This window comes from Adiantum capillus-veneris, chromosome 22 (assembly GCF_014529385.1).
Source record: "Adiantum capillus-veneris isolate H3 chromosome 22, ASM1452938v2, whole genome shotgun sequence".
NCBI lineage: Eukaryota > Viridiplantae > Streptophyta > Polypodiopsida > Polypodiales > Pteridaceae > Adiantum > Adiantum capillus-veneris.
The window spans coordinates 107002546-107025803 of NC_140952.1; the positions used below are offsets into that span (position 1 = coordinate 107002546).

Here is a 23258-nt window from a genome sequence, read left to right on the forward strand (position 1 = left end):
ACCTGTCAATCATGTTTGTGAAGGTTGTAATTTGGGTAAGATACAACGTTCTAAGTTCCCAAAGGATGGTTCAATTCGGGCCACATGCAGGTTGCAGCTTGTGCATAGTGATGTTTGTGGGCCCATGCAAACTCTGTCCTTGGGAAATTACCTTTACTTCGTGACTTTCATTGATGATTACTCCAGGTATGCATGGGTATTTCTGCTTAAAGCGAAGTCCGAAGTTTTTATGTGCTTCAAACAATTTCTGGCTATGGCTGAAAATGTCTCGAAATGTACTATGGGCACCCTCCGTTCCGATCGAGGGGGGGAGTATATGTCTCATGAATTTAATGCATTTCTGGTTAGTCGTGGGATAAAACACCAATGTACAGTGCCTTATACACCTCAGCAAAATGGTATTGTTGAGAGGAAAAACAAATCACTGACGGAAATGGCACGATGTATGGTCAAAAGTCAAGCTTTGCCGCATTCTTTTTGGCTTGAGGCCATCATGTGTGCCACTTATGTACTTAACAGGTGTCCTACGAAAGCTTTGCAGTCTATTACTCCATATGAAGCATGGCATGATAGAAAGCCTTCTATTGAGCACATGCGTGTTTTTGGCTGTTTGGCATATGCTTTGGTGCCACAAACACAGCGCAAAAAATTGGATGATAAGGCTGTCAAATGTATTTTTGTTGGTTATAGTGCCAAAAGCAAAGGTTACAGGTTATATCATCCGCAAACAAAGCGTATTCTGGTTTCACGGAATGTAGTGTTTGCGGAAGATTCTGTTCAGCCCTTGCTGTCATGTACTAGAGACAGTAATGTAAGCTCACAGGACATTTATGACACTTTGTTGCCTCTTTTCAGTGGTGGAAATACGAATGTAAGTTCCAATGAGGCAAATGTACAGCCTATGGGGGTTTTTGAAAATGTTACAGATCAACCTATTACTGATGCAGATGTACATGATGTACTTGATGAGGAAAGGGTTGAAAATGAGCAGGCTAGAGGTATGCCAAAATGGCTGGTGCACACTTTGCGTGACAGTAAATTGGATGCATCTTTGTCTAGTCGTACTCGTTCAGGCTCTCGCCATGCATCTTATGCATCAGATTGTTATGCTTTGGCTGTGTCTAGCTTACATGATGTTGAGGAGCCTCTGTCTTTTGATGAAGCACAGAATTCAGAAAATTGGATGGCTGTCATGCAATCAGAATATGATGCACTTATAGAAAATGACACATGGACTTTATGTGATTTGCCTCATGGCAAAAAGGCCATTGGTACGAAGTGGGTTTACAAGTTGAAACGCAAGTCGGATGGTGAGATCGATCGCCATAAGGCTCGACTTGTTGCAAAGGGTTATGCACAACAAAAAGGCATAGATTATGAAGAGACTTTTGCTCCCACTTGTCGTATGACTACTGTGTGTTTTCTATGTGCTTTCTTAAATGGTGATATATTTGAGAAAGTTTATGTAACACAGCCTCGCAGTTTTGTCATAGAAGGACAAGAGGACAAAGTGTGCAGATGTAAGAAGGCTTTGTATGGGTTGAAGCAATCTCCTCATGCTTGGTATAAGAAAGCTGAAACTCATTTGGTTAAACAAGGCTTTTGTAACAGTCCAACAAAAAGCACATTGTATGTAAAGCGTGAGGGTGATGTACTTCTCATTGTGGTTCTTTATGTCGATGATTTGCTGATCACTGGACCAAATGAGAGACATATTGTTGAATTTAAGGCTGATTTGAATGCTACTTTCAAGATGAAAGATTTGGGGTTGTTGCATCATTACTTGGGTATATAGTTTAAGCAGTGTGATGGTGGTATTGCCTTGTGTCAGAAAAGTTACATAGAGACATTGCTATGCAAGTTTGGACTTGGGGATTGCAAACCTATTGCCACTCCCATGGAAACATGTTTGAAGTTGAGTCTACATGATGCTGGCGATCCTACTGATGTCACTCTTACCAAACTGCTGTTGGGTGCCTCATTTATGTATGCAACACGAGGCCAGATATTCAGTCTGCAGTCTCACAGGTCAGCAGATTTATGCATAGCCCAGGGTCTAACATTGGCAGGCTGTCAAGAGGATTTTCCGCTACCTTAGTGGCACTTTACATCTTGGCTTGTTTTATCCCAAGGGGGGATCATTGCCGCCAGACTTACATGCTTTTTCGGACTCAGATTGGGCTGGTTGTTTTGACACGCGAGTGTCCACAAGTGGTTTTTGTTTCATGCTTGGCAGTTCATGTATATCATGGTTGAGCAAGAAGCAACCTACTGTGGCCACTTCGAGTTGTGAGGCTGAGTATAGGGCAGTCTTCACAACTACGGTTGAGTATGTATGGCTCAGACGCCTTATGGCTGATTTGGGTGTTGGACAAGACACTACCAACACTATCTACATTGACAGTCAGAGCGCATTGGCAGTTGTGAGGAACCCAGTTTTTCATGCTCGCACAAAGCACATTGAGGTGCATTACCACTATGTCAGGGAGAGGCTCTCAAGAGGAGAGATCAGCTTGGCTTATGTGCCAACACAGGACAACCTTTCAGATCTTTTCACAAAGGCATTGTCGTGTGAGAAGCTTGAAGCTTTCCGCAAAGCTTTGGGCTTACTCCCCTTTGTGGACTGATCATGTCCTTAGGGCATGGCACTTCCCTTTACTCATGTGCCAACTCTCGTTCACCGCATCACTCCAGGGGGGATTTGTTACCATATACATGTGGTAGTGATGTGTGTGAGCACACTAGGTCCTCCGGGGCATTTTTTCCCTCTTTAAGAGGTTTATCCCCCCGAGCATTGTATATACGCCCATCACTCTAGGGCTATCTATCTTTCCATTGCACACTAAGTAACACACTCTCTATCGTGTGCCTTGAGCTTCCTTCGTCTTCTCCAAGCTGTGTGCATTTCTCTGCAACCCTAATTCCAACATAGTCCTCTCTCTCTCTCTCTCTCACACACACACACACACACACACACACACACTCACAACCTTCATTCACAATATCATTCTCTCTTTTCTCTCTAGTCTTTGCACTTCTCTCTTGAAGTAATAAGAAGCTTGAGTACACACTGAGCACTCATCCTGAGCATTCACCATCAATCACTAATGTTACACATTACATGACATTCCAAAATCTGGCATGACTTTAAATTCGCTTTCTACCCAAGCTTCCTTGATGAGACCTTTGAAGTAGACATACTTGCAGCATGGCCTGGCCTCAGGATGTATCCCTCGAACACCCTTCCAACGTACAAGCAAAGATTTTGGGACGCTTATCTACCAGTTTCCACTTCTAAGTTTTAAAAGCTTTCTAAAATAAAGCAACTTTTTGTTTTCCCTCTCATAGGGCTTAGTGGAAAATAAAGCAACTTGCTCCCCCCCTCTCTCTCTCTCTCTCTCTCTCTCTCTCTCTCTCTCTCTCTCTCTTCAACTGCTTGCGTAGAATAAAGCAGAGATTCTCCCACGCAAAGCTGCTAAAAAAAAAAGCCGTGCCGTAAATCGCGGAATCTGTACAGCCTGGCACGTGTCATATTTTCCGAAATTTGCGGGGCTGCCGTACAGCCAGCAACGTCAGCATTTCAGCATGTCTACATTTCCCAGGGCTTGTCCATGCAGTTGTGCGTATACTGGGCAGCCACGTCACCAGTTTGTGACATACAGTGGTATCAAAGTGATCGCCCTCAATTACGCCTGCAAAACAAACAGAAGCCATAAACTATCTTAGCAGACACTGACTGTTAGTACCTATGCACTAGCAACACAGATCTAGCACATGTACCAATCGACAGTCACATCACACGACATCACATGACATCACTAGACATTACATGACATTCAACATTCATTCGGATCTTAGACCATGATTTATCGGCAATGCAGTTAGCAATCGCATCTAGATCCACTCAGGACCTCATAGATGCCCGATTGACTAACCCCTATTGCAACCATGTCTATTCGAGATCATTCAGACCAAAATGCTGCAGTCATTTCGTCTATCAGTTCCTGCACTTAAAACCAAGTCAAGAACAAAGCAGTTTCATATTTTTCCGGAATTCCATTTCATAAAGTCATACAGAGCATACTGTCAGAGCATATTGTCAGCTCTCAGTATCCCTGAAGCTCAAAGAGACATCAGTGACTCTAGTATTCTAAAATCAAGGCATCTGTTGACAAAGGAGTGGAGTAACTCCCCTCTTGTGCAACCCACTGTACTAGATTTCCGGCCAAGCTGAATTCGGGGTTCCATTTGGAGTAGACTATGCTAAACCAAAAGCTTCAAGGTAAAGGTTCACAATCTGAGGAGTATCTGCTAGGTCCTCCTCCTTCATCCACTTTGCATCCAATGCACGATAGTTCTTGAATTTAACCAAGAACCGCCTTCTCACTTTACCCTTATTCTTTCTGTCCTTATGTGCCAAAATGTGTTCAGGAACAAGGATCTCCTCGTTTTCTTCCACTTCGGGTTGCTCATCAGGCTCCCCATCTTTGGGCACATCTCCGTTAAAAGGTTTCAAGAGACTCACATGAAATGCATTGCGAATCCTCCAAGTGTCAGGCAGTTTCAGTCGGAAGGAGACATCATTGATCTTTTCAGAGATTTGGAAAGGTCTGTAGTATCGCATACTAAGCTTTGGGAAAAGCTTCTTCTTTCCCTTCTTCTTTCTCCGGCGTGCCTTCTCAAAACATAAGAGCATCCAATCACCCTCCTTCAATTTCAAATCGCGACGATGGCGATCCGCTGCCTTATTCTGTGTTTCCTAAGATTTCTGCAAAGCCTCGCGGACCTTGGCAAAAGCCGTGTCCAAGTCACGCGTACACTCATCGGCTTCAAAAATCTTATCTTTCGTGCTTAAGAAGGGTAGAACCTTTGCAACACCTTCAATAATCTCAAATGGCGCCTTCCCCCGTCGAAGAGTGTATCGTGTTGTTGTAGGCAATTTCCACCAAAGGTAGATACTCTTCCCATTGAGTCTTCTGATCCGAGATATAAGACTTCAATAAATCTAAAAGCACTGAATTGGCAATCTCAGATTGCCCGTCAGTCTGCGGGTGGAAAGATGACGAGAACTGCAATCGCGTGCCAATGTTCTCCCAAATTGCCTTCCAAAACAAACTCGTAAATCTGGGGTCCTTGGCGGAGACAATCGTCTCGGGCATGCCATGTAATCTGAAAATCTGGGCCACAAACAATCTCGCTAAGTGATCCGGCTTGACTGTTTTCTTTACTGGAATGAAATGAGCCTGCTTGCTAAATCTGTCAATAACAATCCAGATACCATCGTGACCACTCTGTGTTCTTGGGAGATCAAAAATGAAATCCATTGCAATACTTTCCCAAGGGCGGGTGGGTATGGGCAAAGGCTGCAACAATCCTTGTGCTTTATGCCTGCCAAACTTGACCTTCTGGCATACCAAGCAACTGTGCACAAACTCGTCCACATCCTTCTTGAGTCTCAGCCAAAAGAAGTATCTCTCTATCCCTTTCAAGGTGGTAGCAATGCCGCGGTGACCCGTAAAAGGCGGACAATGGCATTCAATCATAACCTTTTCCCTCAACGGCTGTGTAATGCAGAACATGGTTTTCCTCATCAAGTAGCTATCCCGAATGGAATATCCCGCTACTGTCTCCCCATCCCGTATCCGTGTGAAAACGTCTGCAAAATCCGTATCTATGGCATACTTGTCGACCATATCCTCGAAGCTCCTACGGTGAGTCGCAGAAATAGCCAGAACCAACGGCTTCCGAGACAAAGCATCTGCCACCAAATTCTTCAATCCTTGCACATGGACAATCTGGAAGTGAAACTGTGACAAGATGTTCGCCCATCGCATCTGCTTTTCCAATAGCTGCTTCTGTGACAAGAAGTAGCGTAAACTTTGATGGTCTGTAAAGATAGTAAAATCCGCTCCGAGTAGGTAGTGCCGCCACTGAGTAAGAGCATGGATAACCGCCAAAAGCTCTTTCTCATAAATCTGTGCTGTCAATTCCGGCCTTGAGAACAATCGGCTCTCGTAAGCAAACATGGTCTTCTTGCATTAAGACCGCACCGAGACTACGACCACAAGCATCACAGTATACTTCAAATGACTTCTGCAAGTCCGACAAAGTCAAAACTGGTCCTGTAGTCAATTTCTCTTTCAATGTCTGAAACGCAGTCACCTCTGTGGGTCCCCACGAGAAAGGGACTCCTTTCTGTGTCAAGATATGCAAAGGGGAAGCAACCTCTACAAACTTTCGAATGAACCCCCTGTAGTACGAACACAATTCCAAGAAGCTTCTAACTTCATGGACATTCTTCAAATCGGGCCAATCACGGATAGTCTCTATCTTGGCCGGATCCATCTGCACTCCTGCTGCTGAGACAATGTGTCCCAAAAAGTGTATCTCTCGTAGGAAAAATTTACTTTTCTTTGCATTAATCACTAACTTGTGATCTTGTAATGCCTGAAAGACTTGAAGCAAATGATCTCTATGTTTTGCCTCATCCTTGGAGAAAACAATGATATCGTCAAAGAAAGTGCCAACAAATAGTCTGTACTCTCGAAAGATCCTGTCCATCATCCGGTTAAATGTCGCAGGAGCATTGGTTAAGCCAAAAGGCATCACCAAAAACTCAAATAACCCAAAAGTCGTCCGAAAGGCTGTCTTGTAGACATCTCCCGGCGCGATTCGGATCTGATGATATCTGCTTTTCAAGTTGATCTTGCTAAAGCACGAGGATCCCTGAAGTCGGTCAAGTATATTATCGATTCTAGGAATTGAAAATCTGTTCTTGATGGTGATTTTGTTGAGAGCTCTATAATCGATGCACATTCTCCAAGTTCTGTCTTTCTTCAAAACCAACAACACTGAAGAGCAATACGGTGAAGTACTAGGATGGACAAGACCCTTTTCCAACGGGTCTTTCACTTGGTTCATAATCTCTTCGTTTTGGGCTCGGCTCACACGGTAAGGTGGCCGGTTCAGTGGTGTGCTTCCAGGTATCAGATTAATGGTATGATCTTCAGGACAAGCGGGGGGTAACTCGCCTGCCAGGCCCTCCGAGAAGCAATCGGCATGAGAGTGGAGAAAATCTTGGCGTTCCTTATCAAGTTCAGACATATTTGTCCTATCCTCATCACTCAACTCTTTCATAAAGATCGAGTAAACAAACAGACTGGATTTCTTTAATTTTGAAATGGCCGAAGTCGATACAATAGGGACAGACTCTCCCTTAAGTTTTACATCGAGTACAATGGTTATGCCCTTCTTTGTGGTCAATGTCGCTTTCCTCACCCGATAGTCGACCACGTGTTGTTCTTGTGGTACCAAGGAATTCCCAAGCTTCCAAAGGGATTATGTAAAAGTCCTCATGCCCCAAATACCCCTGACAATGCAACCAAAGTTTGCCAATGACAGGTGTAATGGCTACGTCCCTGCCGGGTGCCGCTAGAACTGCCTCTGCAAGTGGTCCCATCCGATCGGGAGTGATCTCGAGCCGCGCTGCCAATTCCTGTGAAATGAAGTTGCCCTTAGCTCCTCCATCAAAGAAGATTAGGGCTTCTTGGTCTTTCACTTTGCCCCAAGTTCGGCAAAGTTTTGTACTCTCGTCCATCGTGTTGGGATCGGTACCCACGCAATTTGGAACCAGTTCTGTTTTCTTTTTGCCTTTTCTTCCACGTTCCTTGGCTGCTCTTGAACTCTCAGGCCTTTCATCGTCCTTGTCGTTCTGTTCTTTCTATGCCTTTTTAGGGCACTTCGCGGAGATATGTCCAGTTTCCCCGCATCCAAAAGACTTCCCCTCCTTGATGTAGCGAGCTCTCTCCTTAGGAGTGAGTTTGGGTCGTGCATCTTTCTCTTTCATTTCTGGGTTGCTCTTCCTCTTTCTACTTTCATTTGTCGAAGTCTGTTCGGCTCTTTGCGTCATGATCTCATCGGTGGGGTAGGTTAAATTGCCAGAGTGAATGGCAAAACCGCGTTTCGCATGACTCATCAACTCCTGAATGGAAGCTGACTTTTGTTCCAAGCAGTGATCTCGGATTTCTGTAGAAAGACCCAAGGTAAAGCGCTCAATCTGTTCCTTGAACGAGATCTTCTTAAATGATGAGTTAGGTAGAAAAGAGCTCCAGAATTTCTCGCAATAAGCGTCCACTGTATCCTTCTTGGCCATCCGAAGATGGTTCCAAGCAGTTCGTATATCGCGTTCATACTCTAGAGTCAGCCAAGAAGAAATAAAAAGCCTTTTGAATTTCAGCCATTTAATTGGCGCTGTCTTGTTTAATAGAAGCGTGGACCACCAAGTTCGAGCATTCCCCTTAAAGTAAGAGGCAACTCTCCGAATCTTAGAGTACTCTGAATAACGCCCTCCCGCGAAAGCGATGCCAAACTGCTATACAAAAGACAAAGCCTTCGAAGCATCTCTATAACTAGAAAACGTGTCAAATTTAATTGACTGTCCATCTTCCTTAAACTCTCGGACTTTCTTGCTTTTGCCTTCGAGAAAGTCATACTGGTTGGCTTTGTAAAAATTCTTCTTATTTGCATAAGAGCTGCTGTCATCAGAGTATGAACTAGACTAGTCCTCTGTAGAATTGTCAACCACGGGGCGAGATTTAGACTTCTTTGCCTTTTTCTTGTCCTTTCCAAAGCTTTGCTTTTTGCTTTGCTTTTTGCCTTTTCTGTCTTCTTCGCTTGAGCCCGATGAGCTAGAAGAATTGTCAGAAGAAGAAGAAGAAGAAGAAGAAGAAGAAGAAGAAGAAGAAGAAGAAGAAGAACTGGGTACTCCAAATCGAACACGCTTCTTCTGCTTTCTTGCCTTTTCAAAAGTAGATTGACGACCCAAATAACCCGGGAAGTCAGCACCTTTCTTTTGCTTTTTGTCGTGCTCTTTAGCTTTGTTCTGCGCGTCAAAAAGCTGAGCAATTCGTGCATCAACCACCTCTTCTAATTCTTGCTCTGTATACTTCCTAGGAGTAGGAGGTTTCTTAAGAGCGGGTTTGCGGGGTGGTTTTGTGGTCTTCCGCCAATGCGTGTGCATCTCATCAAAAGAAGTCTGGCTCATATATTTTGCAAATTTTGGATCCTTCGCAAAATTAAGCATCATCTTTGTTGCATCACCGATCAATTTTCGACGCTCCATCTCTTGATGCTCCGCTTGAGTAGGCCGAGGCGGGCCGTACCCGAGTGAATCTTCGTTGTGATGCCTTTCTGCATCTTTGGATGCAGTGGGAGTCGACTGATCTTTGCTTGAAGCCATAGGTGTCGTGCAAAAAGGATCGGATTTCTTGTAGGAGAGAAATCGGCCGCACTTTGATACCACTGTAACAGACTTGGACACTCCAAGTCGAGAATCTACCGCGTCAACACAAATAAGCACTTCAAACAGTTCACAGTTCACAATTGATTCGACACTGGCCCGGCAGAGTTCCGTGCCTAGAGATATTGGCCCCAAAGACTGGCGCCCCTTTTGGTATTTCAAAGTACAAGAGTGCAGGCAAGCGCTCACACTCAGACTCTGCTTACAGATGCTCTGAGTTATGAGGCCTATGCGCTTATTTAAAGATTACATGGGATGCTAAAAGCAGAGCCCCAAAAGCTTCTAAGTTTTAAAAGCTTTCCAAAATAAAGCAACTTTTTGTTTTCCCTCTCATAGGGCTTAGTGGAAAATAGAGCAACTTGCTTTCTCTCTCTCTCTCTCTCTCTCAACTGCTTGCGTAGAATAAAGCAAAGGTCTCCCACACAAAGCTGCCCAAAAAAAAAGTAGTGCCGTAAATCGCGGAATCCGTACAGCCTGCCACGTGTCATATTTTCCGCAATTTGTGGGGCTGCCGTACAGCCAGCAACGTCAGCATTTCCCTGGGCTTGTCCATGCAAGTGTGTGTATACTGCGCAACCACGTCACCAGTTTGTGACAAAGAAACAGAGGAAACCCCAACTTATGGAGTCCTACCTAGTGGCCCAAAGGGTTAGGAATTAGTAATCCTAACCCCTACCAACTTATTGACACTTCTGGAGGGGCCTAAATTAAACACACACATACACACACAAAGATTGCATAAAAAGGACAGATGACGTGGCAAGTGTATGGATGCTTGCGATTTGCATTGACTGCCACGTGGCATATTTTGTACGAATTTTTGCTGGTTGTGGACAGAATTCTTTTTTTCCAAGAAAAAGATCCTTCCAGTAGTTAATAAAATTGCCGAATGGGCTACAATTTGCCCCTGCTAAAGAGGGCTGTCACAAAGTGATGATGTGGCATGAGAAATGGCTGAGTGGACAAGAGAAATTGAACGGACTAACTTGAAGAACTTATGAAGCACCGGCCGTGGGGCGCGAAGCCCTAAAAGCCAGAAGTTGAACTCTGGCGGACACATCGGTAAAACGCGCTGATTGCTGATGTGGCAGTGTTCTACAGACAGCTAACATGACAGATTGTACAGAATTCCGAAAATTGCGTTGCTGTGCTGACATGGCAGGTTGTATGGATTTTCGTAAATTATGCTGGCAGCTTTTGCAGATTCTAGCGCTATCTTTTGGGACCCAAAGCGTTTGGGGTTTAGTGCTTCTGAACTAATTGCTTTTGGTGCTTTGCTTTTGGACATCCCTTGTAAATTTAAAAGAGCCCTTGGGCCTCTCACTTTGCAGAGCATCTGGACACAAAGTCTAAGAGTAGAGGACCCTTGGGAGTTGTACTTTGCAGTGATCAATAAGAACTTCTGGGCATGGAACTCCGTCGTGCCGTGTCGATTCTCTCTCTCTCTCTCTCTCTCTCTCTCTCTCTCTCTCTCTAAGTAAAGTTCAGTGATTTTGAAGTTTCTGTTCGTGTGTTGCTATTGATTTCTTGCTTGGAGTGTCCAAGCTTGTAACAGTGGTATCAGAGCTCATAAAGATTCTTCTTTTACGGAGGATCCGATCCCTTCTACAAAACACATTGATTCTTGGGGAGAATCTGATAGACCAGTCAAGTTTTTTTTGTTTGTTAAAGAATCGTTTGTGTCTCGACCCCAGATATTAGCCACTCCCACCCTTCGTCCATCGCGCATCGGGCGCGCTCGTGTCTTCATCCATCTGTCTTATTGGGCATAAGCCATAAAGAACCCAAGAGTGCACATGGGTTCTCACGGAGAATCTGACAGAGATAACACCTCTCGGTGGGGAAGGCAAAGAAAAGTTGAAATCCGGCGTGAAAACTGAAGAAAAGAATGAAGAATTGGGCAAATTTTCGGTGGGGAAGTTTGCCAGAGCGGAATACAAACGTCAACTGTAGGTTGACACGTGTGTGAAAAGATAAATGAAGTACTCCCAAAACCCGAAATATGTGAAGTATCTAAAGACTTATTTGATGGATTAGATTCACGCGAGATGGCGAGAAGCCATTGATTCTCCTCTCAGGGGAGAGAGATGAAAGGACAAATGAGTGCAGAAAAGTGGAAGTTGTACTCGTAGAAAGAGATGGACAAAGCTCTCAAAAGGAAGACGAACCAGATAATGAAAGGTTTGAAGCACTCTCGGAAGAAGAGGAAATCGGTGGATTTCCCCGGTTATTTGGGCCGAAAGTCGAGTTTCGAGGTGACAAGCAGATCCAGAAGCGTGCCTATTTCAAGGATGATTGAGTTTTTTTTTTCGTCTTTAGAGAGTTCTGACAGTTCGTCGACCTCTAGTACTAGACAGGATGAGAAAAGACGGAAGAAGCGGAGAAAAAGCAAGAAAAGCAGATTTCTAAAAAGCCTCGCAGGCATGGAAGCCTAGCAGGCAGTGTCGCTGTGTCTCAAGTGGGTGATCATAGGCGGCACATACTGCCGGGAGGCCGCTTTGCACCAAGGGGCGGCCTAGAGGCCCACTACACTCGCACCAAGGGACGACTTTCCCAAGGCGAGAGCAGCCAGTGTCATGACTGGAGATTTGACGGGTCGGGGTCGATGACACAAATCCTCCGACTGATGCCTACAACGCTGATCCTCTGAAAGTAGTGTTGAGCGCGCGGCGGTGTGTGCAAGTGAAAGAGCACGCGAGGAAGTGCAGTGTGTGTGCAGAGAGGGGTGGCGAAAGCCAGCAGGAGAGGAAGCGCTAGCAGAACGATGAGGGAGAGAGAGAGGGCTCACGTTTTTGGGGAAAACTCAATAAGTGAGTTTTGGGTTTTCCCACTTTTATTATAAGTGACCTTTAAAAAATGTGTCCAGGTCCAGGTTCATATTGAACCTGGACAAAGTATAAAAATGTACAAAAAGGGGTTATTTAGGCCTTTAACCCAACAACCTCCCACTTAAAGGCATAAATGACACCTTTAAGTTAACCAACTCCCACCAGCTGTATGTAATGCTCATATTGAGCCTTAGCAAGACTCTTGGTGAGAACATCTGCAGGGTTATCCTGTGTGTGAATCTTAGTCAAGGTGACTAGACCATCCTCCAATACCTGTCGTATGAAGTGGTATCACACATCAATGTGCTTTGTGCGTGCATGAAACACGGCATTCTTGGCCAAATAGACAGCACTTTGGCTATCACATCCCAAGACAGGAGTACTAGCAGGCATACCAAGCTCTTTGACAAGTCTGCCCAACCATATGGCCTCTTTAGAAGCCTCAGTGGCTGAAATATATTCAGCCTCAGTAGTACTCAATGCAACAATTTTCTGCAGTCGTGAACACCAAGAGACATCACCACCAGGAATAGCAAACACATAGCCACTAGTGGACTTCCTGGTATCCAAGTCACCTGCCATATCTGCATCACAATAGCCCTGCAACTTCAGGTCACTTTTGCCATAGCATATACACCTAGATTGTGTACCTGACGAGTATCTCAGAATGCATTTCACAGCTTTCCAATGTGCTTTGCCGGGATTGGACATGTATCTACTAACAACTCCCACCGCATGGGCAATGTCAGGCCGAGTGGCAACCATAGCATACATAAGAGAACCACAAGCTGATGCATAAGGGATTCCCTTCATAGCATTCATTGCCACGTCATCCTTTGGGCAATCGGCTTTGCTAAGTTTTGTGTGTGGAGGTAAAGGTACTCCAAGTGACTTAGCTTCAGCCATGTTAAACCTGTCAAGTACTTCAGCAATGTACTTTTCTTGAGATAAGAAGAGCAATTTCAGCTTTCTATCTCTCTTGATTCTCATGCCCAAGATGTGCTCAGCATCACCTAAATCCTTCATTGCAAAAGCTGAATTCAGCTGACGTTTAAGAGCATCAATGGTAGACTTATGCTTCCCAGCAATCAACATATCATCTACATATAGCACAAGGATTATAGGACTTCTATCATTATCCTTCTTTGTATACAAACAATGGTCTGAATGGCTGCGTTTAAAGCCTTGAGACAGCATAAAAGTATCAAACTTTTTCTACCACTGACGTGATGACTGCCTCAAACCATACAGTGCCCTTCTTAGTTTGCATACAAGTTCCTTTCTATCAGGAACTACAAAACCCTCAGGTTGCTTCATGTAGATATCTTCATCAATGTCACCATGAAGAAAAGTTGTTTTTACATCCATTTGATTCAATTCTAAGTCAAGCACTGCAGCGAGAGCAAAAAGGACACGCAATGTCGTAAGCTTTACAACAGGAGAAAAGGTCTCTTGAAAGTCAATCCCCTCTTTCTGTGCATACCCTTTGGCAACTAACCTTGCTTTATACTTGGGCTTTCCATCAACACATTTGACCTTGTAAACCCATTTGTTAGGAAGAGCCTTTCTTCCTTTAGGCAATGGCACAAGATCCCAAGTATTGTTTGCATGCAAAGATTTGATTTCCTCTTGCATCGCAAGCTCCCACTTATTGCTTAACTCACATGATTTTGCCTCTTTATATGTAAGAGGCTCTCCCTCATCTGTCAACATAACATGATGCAAAGAGGGGTCAAAGCGTTGTATCAACCTTTTGACACGAGTAGACCTGCGTACCCAATGATCTACATTCTCAGGCACAGGTTCTACATCAGGAGGCAACTCATTTTCAGCATGCTCATGCTGCTGAAAATCATTTTCAGCCATGACAGGTGGCTGTCCATCCTCATTTGGAGCATCTAAATCATGTCCTACCTCTTCTGGCTCAAGGTTTTAACCGGTTGATTATCAATTTCAGCTTGCGGTAATGCATCCTGAGGCTCTTTTTCAACATCAATAGGTGGCAAGAGAGGCTGAAATTTAACCGATTTCTTGTCAATTTCAGAAGATGTAGCATTTTTCAGCAATTTAGCCTCATTGAACACTACATCTCGGCTGCGTACTACCCTCTTAAACTGAGGCAACCATATCCTGTTGCCCATTTCACCCTCTTCCCCATAACCTAGGAAGAGTCCTTGGATGGAGTTGGCATCTAGCTTTGTCCTCAAGTCATTACGAACATGGACAAAAGCCTCACAGCCAAACACTCTCAAATGATCATAAGAGGCAGGTTTGCCATACCAAACCTCCTCTGGAATGTCATTTTTTAGCGTACTGTTAGGAGAGCGATTGCATACATGAACTGCAGTTTTCAAAGCCTCTCCCCAAAACCCATGAGGGAGATTAGCCGTGGACAACATGCAACGCACTCTCTCACATAAAGTACGGTTATACCTCTCAGCCACACCATTAGAAGATGGATTATAAGGGGCTGTCAACTCCCTTTTAATCCCATATTCTTCGCAATAACGCTGAAATTCAGCAGACGTGTACTCCCCCCATTGTCAGATCTCAGACATTTAAGCTTACTACCCTTTTGCGTACTCACAAAAGCATGAAACCTCTTAAATGCATTAAATGTTTCACTCTTATTCTTTAACAAATATGCCCAACCTTTCCTAGTGCAATCATCAATGAATGTAATAAAGTATAATGCACCACTAAAAGACTTAACAGGCATTGAACATACATCGGAGTGAATTAAATCAAGAGCATTAGCTTTGCGCGAGACACCAGAATAATAAGAAGACTTCTTTTGTTTACCATACAAACAGTCATTACAAAAATCTAACTTGGTGACCTTTACATCAACCCTCTTCAAAGAGGAGAGCACATCAAGTCCCTTCAGGCTCATATGGCCAAGTCTTGTGTGCCACAACTCCAAATGAGAAGCAATTTCGGCCACTGCAAGAAACTTGCCAGGCAAAGCTTTGCCATGTAAATAGTACAATGTACCACTCTTGCATCCCTTGACAATGAGCATTGATCCCTTAAGCAACTTCCATGAACCCCCAGCAAAAATGGTTGTATAACCCTGTGCATCCATCTGGCCAATAGACAATAGACTCTTCTTGATGCTTGGTACATACCTTACATCTTTAAGCATAAACTCTTGGCCATTGTTTAATGCCAAGCGCACAGTGCCCATACCTTCAATGTCACAAGCATGGTTATCCCCAAGGTAAACCTTGCCATACTTGCCTGCATGATAAGAAGCAAAACACTCCACAGATGGAGTCACATGAAATGAGGCACCCGAGTCTACTATCCAAGACTGTGTAAGGCCATCATTTGCACTTAGCAATGCATCAATGACATCTCTACGTGAGATAAGCATGTCTTTAGCATTTGCTACAACAAAATCTGAGGGGCATGAAGCTGCAACCAAGATCTCCTCACTGTCGGATAACTCTGTGATAACCACACTAGAGGATACATTGACATTCTCTGAATCCTTGGAGGAGGTACCTGCTGATTTTTCCCCTTTCTTATCCTCTGTCTTCTTCTTCTCCTGTGATTCCTTCTTTCTTTTCTGCTCTTTCTTGAAATACCTGCAATCTGGCTTCTTATGGCCTTTTCTACCACATTGGTAACAAGTCACATCCTTATCCCTAGACTTGCTTTTGCTCCTGTTTTGAGTCTTGGTACCTGCATTTTGCTTCTGACTTCTGCCTCTCGCATTGTAAGCAGAACTGCCACCTTCCCCACCACTAGACTTGCGTCTAATTTCCTCATTTAAGATGGAGCCTTTCACTCCATCATATGTGAGGTTGGGGCTATTACTCAAAGAAACCACAAGCGTTTCCCAAGAGTCTGGCAAAGTCATTAACAAAAATATGGCTTTCAACTTGTCATCAAAAGGCTGAAGCCCAGTATCCTGTAGGTGACTCATAACACTGGTGAAAGCACTTAAGTGCTCAGAAGCCGACTTGGCTTCGTCAAGCATCATGTTCACCAGTTTGCGCATCAAATGCACCTGATTCACAGGGGTGGCATTCTCATAAGTGGCCTTCAACTTATGCCAAATTGCATGTGCAATGTCCAAGCCCTTTATGTCCACCAGAATGTCATCGGTCACAGCCTTTTTGATATAGGCCTTTGCCCTCTTGTTGAGCTTGGCCCAATCCTCATCCGGCATATCCTAAGGCTTTACAGCCAAAAGGGCGTCCTCACAATCCTTGAGGAACAAAATCCCCTGCATCGTGTCTTGCCATAGGTCGAAACCTGTACCGTCAAATCGCTTGATTTCCATCAAGCTCTTGGCATCATACGACGAGGAAGTAGAGGCCATTTGCACGGATAAAAATGCAACAGAAAGTGTCTACACAAAATCTGAAAATTTTCAGTGATCACAATGTACCGCATGTTGCATACAATGTGTTGAAAATTTCAGCAATTAACAAGTATCCCCAATGCGTACTTGCATAAATCCACAAAAGGCGTATATAAACCTCAATTTGTGTACATAAAAACAGTCCAATTCTGAATTTTCTGCAAATTTACTGTTTTGGCGCATCAATTTGCATCAAATGGACCTGTTTTGAGTGGAAAAAGCAAGGGGCATTCACGGGAATCGATTTCGAACACCTGCGTTTTGCTGTTTTGACCTGTAATTTTCTGGTTTTTACCTGTTTTGACCTAATTTCAGCTTGTTTTAGGCTGTTTTGGAAACCCTAATCACCCTAGGTGACATTAGAAGCAAGGGGCTTCGCGATGAAAGCGGAAATTTGACGCGAGAGAAGCCTTTTGCCTGCTGTCCAGCCACCTACGCAAAGCTTTTGAAACCCTAATCTGGCTCTGATACTAGTTGTTGAGCGCGCGGCGGTGTGTGCAAGTGAAAGAGCATGCGAGGAAGTGCAGTGTGTGTGCAGAGAGGGGTGGCGAAAGCCGGCAGGAGAGGAAGCGCTAGCAGAACGATGAGGGAGATAGAGAGGGCTCACGTTTTTGGGGAAAACTCAATAAGTGAGTTTTGGGTTTTCCCACTTTTATTGTAAGTGACCTTTAAAAAATGTGTCCAAGTTTATATTTGTCCAGGTTCAATATGAACCTGGACAAAGTATAAAAATGTACAAAAAGGGGTTATTTAGGCCTTTAACCCAACAAGTAGCACTTGGCCATGCTGATGCCTCGGCAGTGACTCTATGGAGGTGACCCTCCCTCTGTACCTCGAAGAAACTGGGGGAACCTGTGAGACTGAGCACGCCCCGACTGAAATGAGGACCTCCAGTTGCGTGAAGGCCCCCATCTAGCAGGGAGCTGCCGACTCCAAACGGGTGTGCCACTTTGCAGGTATAGCCTCTATAATGTCCTGACACATGCTCTGTGCTCCCCTCATGTCGCACGGCTGCATGTCTTGGATCTCCTTAGAGAGTCCTGTAAATTGTAGCCAGTCTCTCCAAAAGTACGGGCTGGACCCACTGCCATGTGGCCCCAACAGACATGGGGTCTGCTACCAACCATGTGGCCTCACTGTGTGCTAACCAAAGGGTTCCAAACAAGTGGCTGCCTCAACCACTTTTGTATGCATGTGGGCTGGTGTTGCTCAAGGCCACCTGGGAGCTGCTCCAAGAGTGAAGCAGGCTCGCAGCAAAGCGATCGTCCCATCTCTTGCTCAGGCCTACTTTGTGCATCTCTGAGAAGATCCAACGGGTGGAGGACCTCCATGGGCCGCCTGCCTGTGGGACCTGGGCCCGAATCCGGTGTAGCAACAGCTCCTTCTAGGGCTCCTCCCTGGAAGAAGTCCTCTGATCACAAGCTTCCCAAGGAGGGCTCCACTCTGTCATGCAAAGGCGATGATCCCCAAACCTCCCCGAGAGCAGGGTAAAGTAATGACCTGCTAGGAGACCTTGGCTTGAGCCGATTGTGTGTGTCGATCTGACCACAAGAAGTTTCTTATCAGACGCTCCAGCTGGCTGATACAAGAGCTCGAGAAAATCCAGCAAGACGTGATGTATCACATATTAGCCAACAACACCTGGTTGGGCACCACAACCCTGCCAGCAAGAGAAAGCCTTGCTGAGCTCCAATGAAGATGTTTCCTCTTGATGGAAATGAGGAGAGGAGCAAATTGCTGCTCTGGTGACAAATCTAGACCAACCTGGCAGCCCAAGTAGCGTATTGGTGTCCCTGGGGCCTGGAGGAATCCACCTAAAGTCCTCTCGAGGCGACCAATCGGGCAAGGGAGCACTACCAACCCAGAAAGCCACCGTCTTCCGCCAGTTGATCAATGCTCCGGATGCACAATAGAAAACCTCAGGAGACTGCTCACGCTTGTGCAAGTTGGCCTCCCGGCCCTCCAAAAACAAACCTGAGTCATCAGCAAACTCAGCATCCATAAGCTCCTCTCCCATGGCGGGTACCCACCATCTCAAAAAACTCTCGAGTAACTTTGTCGCCCACTTGGGTCCACTAACTTACTAAGATGCCGGACAGTGATAGGCAAACCCATGGCGCCGCTCGTCAGAGCGTGCTGCATCTGATCCTCTATCTAGGGATTACCTAGGTGTCGCTCCTGCATCCTCTGTAAGGAGACAAAGCCCCGACATAGTTGCTTCTCCTCCTCTCGGGTCGCAGACAATCGCGCTGTCGAAACTTGGAGAAAGAAGCGACTAAGCTCCATGAGGCCGTTGGCCACTCTAGCAGCAACATCCCCTTGCGTGTCAAGACTCTCGGTCCAAAGTTGGCCTTGGCTCTGTTGTCGAAGAAAATCAAGGCTTCGTGGTCTTGTACCTTGCCCCAGCTCTGGAGAGCTTGGTACTCCCATCTTCATGATCCTTAGGCATCCTCGTGAAATTGAATAGAAAACTTGCTTTCTTAGCTGCTCGCTCTTCTTCTGCTTTTGAAGTCTCCGGTTTGTCTTCTGGATATTCCTCTTTTTTTGAACATCCTCCGAGTGCCCAACCTCATTGCAACCATAACACTCACCTTGCTTGAAATACTCTACCTTCTGCTCTGCAGATATTCAAGGAGCAGTTGACTTCTTTTGTTGTACCAACTTCTCCACCTTCTTCTTCCCTTTGAAAGTCTCCTTCTTAACTGAATTGGGTGCCGGAGCAACTGTGTGGAAAAATTAGTGAGCCTATGAGCAACAAATATCCGTCCAAATCGTGGTCCATAAGCTTCAAGATGCCTTTGCTGCCTTCTCCTCTTCTTTATTTCTCTTCTCTTGGTTCTCTCAGCCTCTGTAAATGTGTTCTTGCTGGGCTTATTGTGCTATAAAGCTGCAGAGAGGGAGTTGTTTGCATACCTTGGTCTGAGTACAGCGTTTCTGGATTTGGTTTGCAATCAGCATGGGAAACCATTTTTGTATGGGGAATGACTTGAGTATTTGGTTGCCATACTAAGGAGAAGCAACCATCAATTGAGTTGGCTAGGACCTCGTTTGGACCAGAAGGTCATATAGGTTTTTAGCTCTTGTTTGCGCATAGATTTGGTCATACTTGGAAACTGGGTTTTGCTCAGATTTTTTGCAGTGGTAGGGATTGATTAGGCTTATGCACGGATAGGGCAGGTGAGCAGGTATAAAACTCTGACAATCGTCGAAGGGTTACTCTTCTTCGGAAGTGCCATGAACTGGTGGTTGGATCTAACAGAAGCTTTGTTTTTGCTTGCCAAAAGCAGGTCCTTGGCTGGAAACTTGAAAATACTTGATATATTTCAAGGCTAAGTAAAACCTGGCAATGCTATTATGAGCATTCAAATGGAGTGTGGCATGACATGCTAAGCTCAGCACCGTTTTGCTCCTTGTTTGTTGCCTGTTTTTACCTGCTGGCCTGCGTGTATCTTCTTACAATTGAGCTCTTTCTTGTGTGCTGTGTATACAAATACAGGATGAGAAAGTTGTGGCCTTTCAAGATAGAAATCCATCTGCTTATAGGTATTCCCACAAGATCCATGATTTCGATTATTTCATTGTTCACAAGTTAAGATGTTAATCTTCTCAAGAAATCACAGGCATTATTTGGTGATTCCTAAAGAGCACATTCCGACAGTAAAGCAGTTGTGCAAAGGAGAAGAGCATTATGCGCTAGGTAATATGTCGAAAGTGTTGTGCTTCTCAGATCCAATTCAAATCTTTTAACTGGAATGCTCGAATTGTTTTTTTGTACCATATCCTAATTGTTGTGATGGTGCACAGTTCAACACATGCTGAAGACCGGTGACACCTTGATGCATAGGGATGCTCCTGCGGCTGTTGAGTACAGGTGATTTATAATGTTGTTGGGCTTCTTGATTCATCACCTGATTTTCTCTGTGATCTAGTAACATTTTCCTCATATCAAACCTTTGCAAAGGTTTGGGTTTCACAGGCCTCCTTTCAACAGTGTTAACCATCTTCATTTGCATTGCATGGCTCTTCCCTTTCATTCAAGGTAAAATTTGACAGAAATAAGAGCAGCTGTGATATATTGACTACCATTAGCATTGGGATTTTGATCAACATTTTATTGCAGGTGGAGAGCATTCAAGTACTTACCATTAGGTCGCTGGGGTGGTTACATTGATGCAAACGAGCTGTTACAGAAATTGGATGTCGGATAAAGCAATCAGACACTCTTAATCTAGGTTTACACTTCCCACCATTGTGGATGGGCAGCATCAAATGAAGAAGGATGAGATGCCCTCTAAAGATAAGGTCATCCTCTCACTTGGTCTTTTGGACATGAAAGGCACTAAAAACCTGAGAAAGGATGTTTAACCACTTTCCAGCAACATGTGATGATAATAGCAAAACAATAAGAAACAGCTAATCTCATTCGTATGCTTCCATCTTCCTCAATTCATTTATTATAGGCATCTTTTTGAGTTTTGCGGTGTGTGTTGCTGTTGGGTGTAAGAGCATATATAATTAGGTGTATGCAACTGGACATTCAAAAGCAATGAAAATAATCTGTTTCTTTTCTTTTTCTAACGCATGTTTCTTTGTGTGCGTGCATGCGAAAATATACGTGCGTGTAGGCGCCAAGTATGTGCAGATCTACTTCTATGTGTGTGTGTGGGGGGGGGGGGCGCGGGGGGGCTAGTTTAGATGAGGTGGTGGAAGTAGAGACCCCTTTGATGTGTGAATTTTATTTCATCCAAGAAGCTAACCACACTCACTACTGCATTTAGCAATCAAGTATGTCATTAGTGTGCTGATAATAATCCACTGCCTTGAAAGAGGGCGAAACTTGTTTCCGTGTAGCATGCTTTTGCCACGAGAGAAGGGGTGAGGACAGTGCATGAAGCCAGGGGCTAGTGCAAATTATGGACCTCAAAACTGATTAAGTGGTATGCAATGGAGAGTATACAGAAAAACTATGAAGCTCAAGAATGTCCTAACTTTACGTGTTCACCAAAGCTTATCAATGTTTTGAGCAATGTTCCGCAACCCAAGCCTAGGTTTTGTGTTTCAGCTTTGAGGCACTTATGAACATGGTAACAAGGTCACTATCATATGAGACCAGCCAAGAGGAAGCAAGCCAGGAAAGAAGCCAATCAACTTGCTAGAGGTAAGGCAAAAGAGAGACCGTTTTAGTCCCTTTAGTTGGTGCTATTCAAGTTGGCACGGGGGTTAGGCTTTTAAACCCTAACCCCTTAGGCCTCTCAGCCACATCTTCTGGGTTAGAGTTTTTAAACTCTTAACTCCTTGTCCTCTCGGCCATTTCCTCTGGTTGGGCACGCCATGTCATCAATTTCCCCCTCCTGAAAGAATTGTAATCACCTCGATTATGCTTGCAAAACAGTCAAAGGTCAGAAACTTTCTTCAGTAGACACTTATTGTATATATCCATGAAAAACAACCGAAGTAAAAAACTTATGTATCCATGCACTCCACAAATCCAACACTTCTACAAAGACATCAATCATTGATCAATCACATTTTTGTCGAGGGTCTCAGATGCAAATCATGATCATTGTAACATATTTAGCAATCGGATCCAGACCACGTTGATTTTTTTACGGATGACTTGATCTACTAAATCTTGTCACTATTAGATTTATATCCTTTTGTTTCACATTTCAAAGAAACCATGCTTGATGACTTGCTCTACTAAATCTTATCACTATCAGATTCATATCCTTTTGTTTCACATTTCAAAGAAACCATGCCCAAGATCATCCCCACAAGACAACACATTCATAGAGCATGCAGTTCACAAATCACACAGTTAGTTCACACCGAACATCGTGTTTCAATCATTCAATCTAGCCATTTCATCTCTTGATGCACCTAGATCCTTTCGGAACTCTTGATGCACTCACATCAATATCGAGTCATCTCATCCAGATAGAAATCTTGATGGATTAGAATCACATTCAGTTCTCATTCACTTAGCCATCACATCTAGATCTCGTTGGTCTCTAACAGATGTTACTAAGTTCAAACCGTTCATCAGATATAAAATGCTGCAGACATTTCATCTTTCCAACACATACTCTAACAATTCAGATGAAAGAGGATGTTCAATTTCAAAAAGAATTCAATTTAATGTATATATTTTCATAAAGTCATTCTACAAAACAGTCAGTCTGTCAGTATCCCTGTCACGTGCGCACTTCACTTGCGCCACGTGAACATGCTTCTACCATAGTCTAGCATCAGCCCTAGCCTAGCTTAGGACTTAGCCTGGCACTTTGTGAGCCTCTAGCAAGGTGTGCATGTACAGGCCGGTCATAGTTGCATACCCTCTCTTGCACAAGAACAATCATTTCATCATGCAGGCATTTTATCGAGTGAACCACCTCTTATAAGTTATTTTATTAAAAGTGACTTTTGAAATTCTTTTTGTAAGTTTGTTGGAAAAGTAGGTATGGCAAATTGCTAAATATCTATAAAAGAAGCCCATTGGGCACTTAGTAGAAGCAGAAGAAGGAGGTAGGCACCGCAGCAGATAGGCAGCACCTCAGCAGGAGCCCTAGCATTTCTCAACAGTTCAGCTCGTTGTCGACATAGACCAGCAGAACCATCATCGACTTCCCCGTCTTCGACACAGAACCGTTGTGGACTTCACCGTCTTCGACACAGTACCGTCGTCGACTTCATCGTCGTCGACAAAGACCCTTAGTACCTCGTCGTCGACTTCATTGTCTTTGACATAGACCTCGTCGTC

General features: G+C 44.4%; 1 protein-coding gene across 1 annotated transcript in view; it reads left to right on the plus strand.

Moving 5' to 3' along the window:
- Positions 1 to 20944, plus strand: part of HINT4 (histidine triad nucleotide-binding 4) — a 31021-nt gene extending 10077 nt beyond the window's left edge. The window contains exons 2-6 of the mRNA XM_086496157.1: positions 19995 to 20041; positions 20119 to 20195; positions 20303 to 20369; positions 20460 to 20537; positions 20619 to 20944. Coding sequence (XP_086352283.1) covers positions 19995 to 20041; positions 20119 to 20195; positions 20303 to 20369; positions 20460 to 20537; positions 20619 to 20706 — 357 coding nt within the window. The 3' untranslated portion in view covers positions 20707 to 20944. The remainder of the gene's footprint in view (positions 1 to 19994; positions 20042 to 20118; positions 20196 to 20302; positions 20370 to 20459; positions 20538 to 20618) is intronic.
- Positions 20945 to 23258: the final 2314 nt, after the last annotated feature.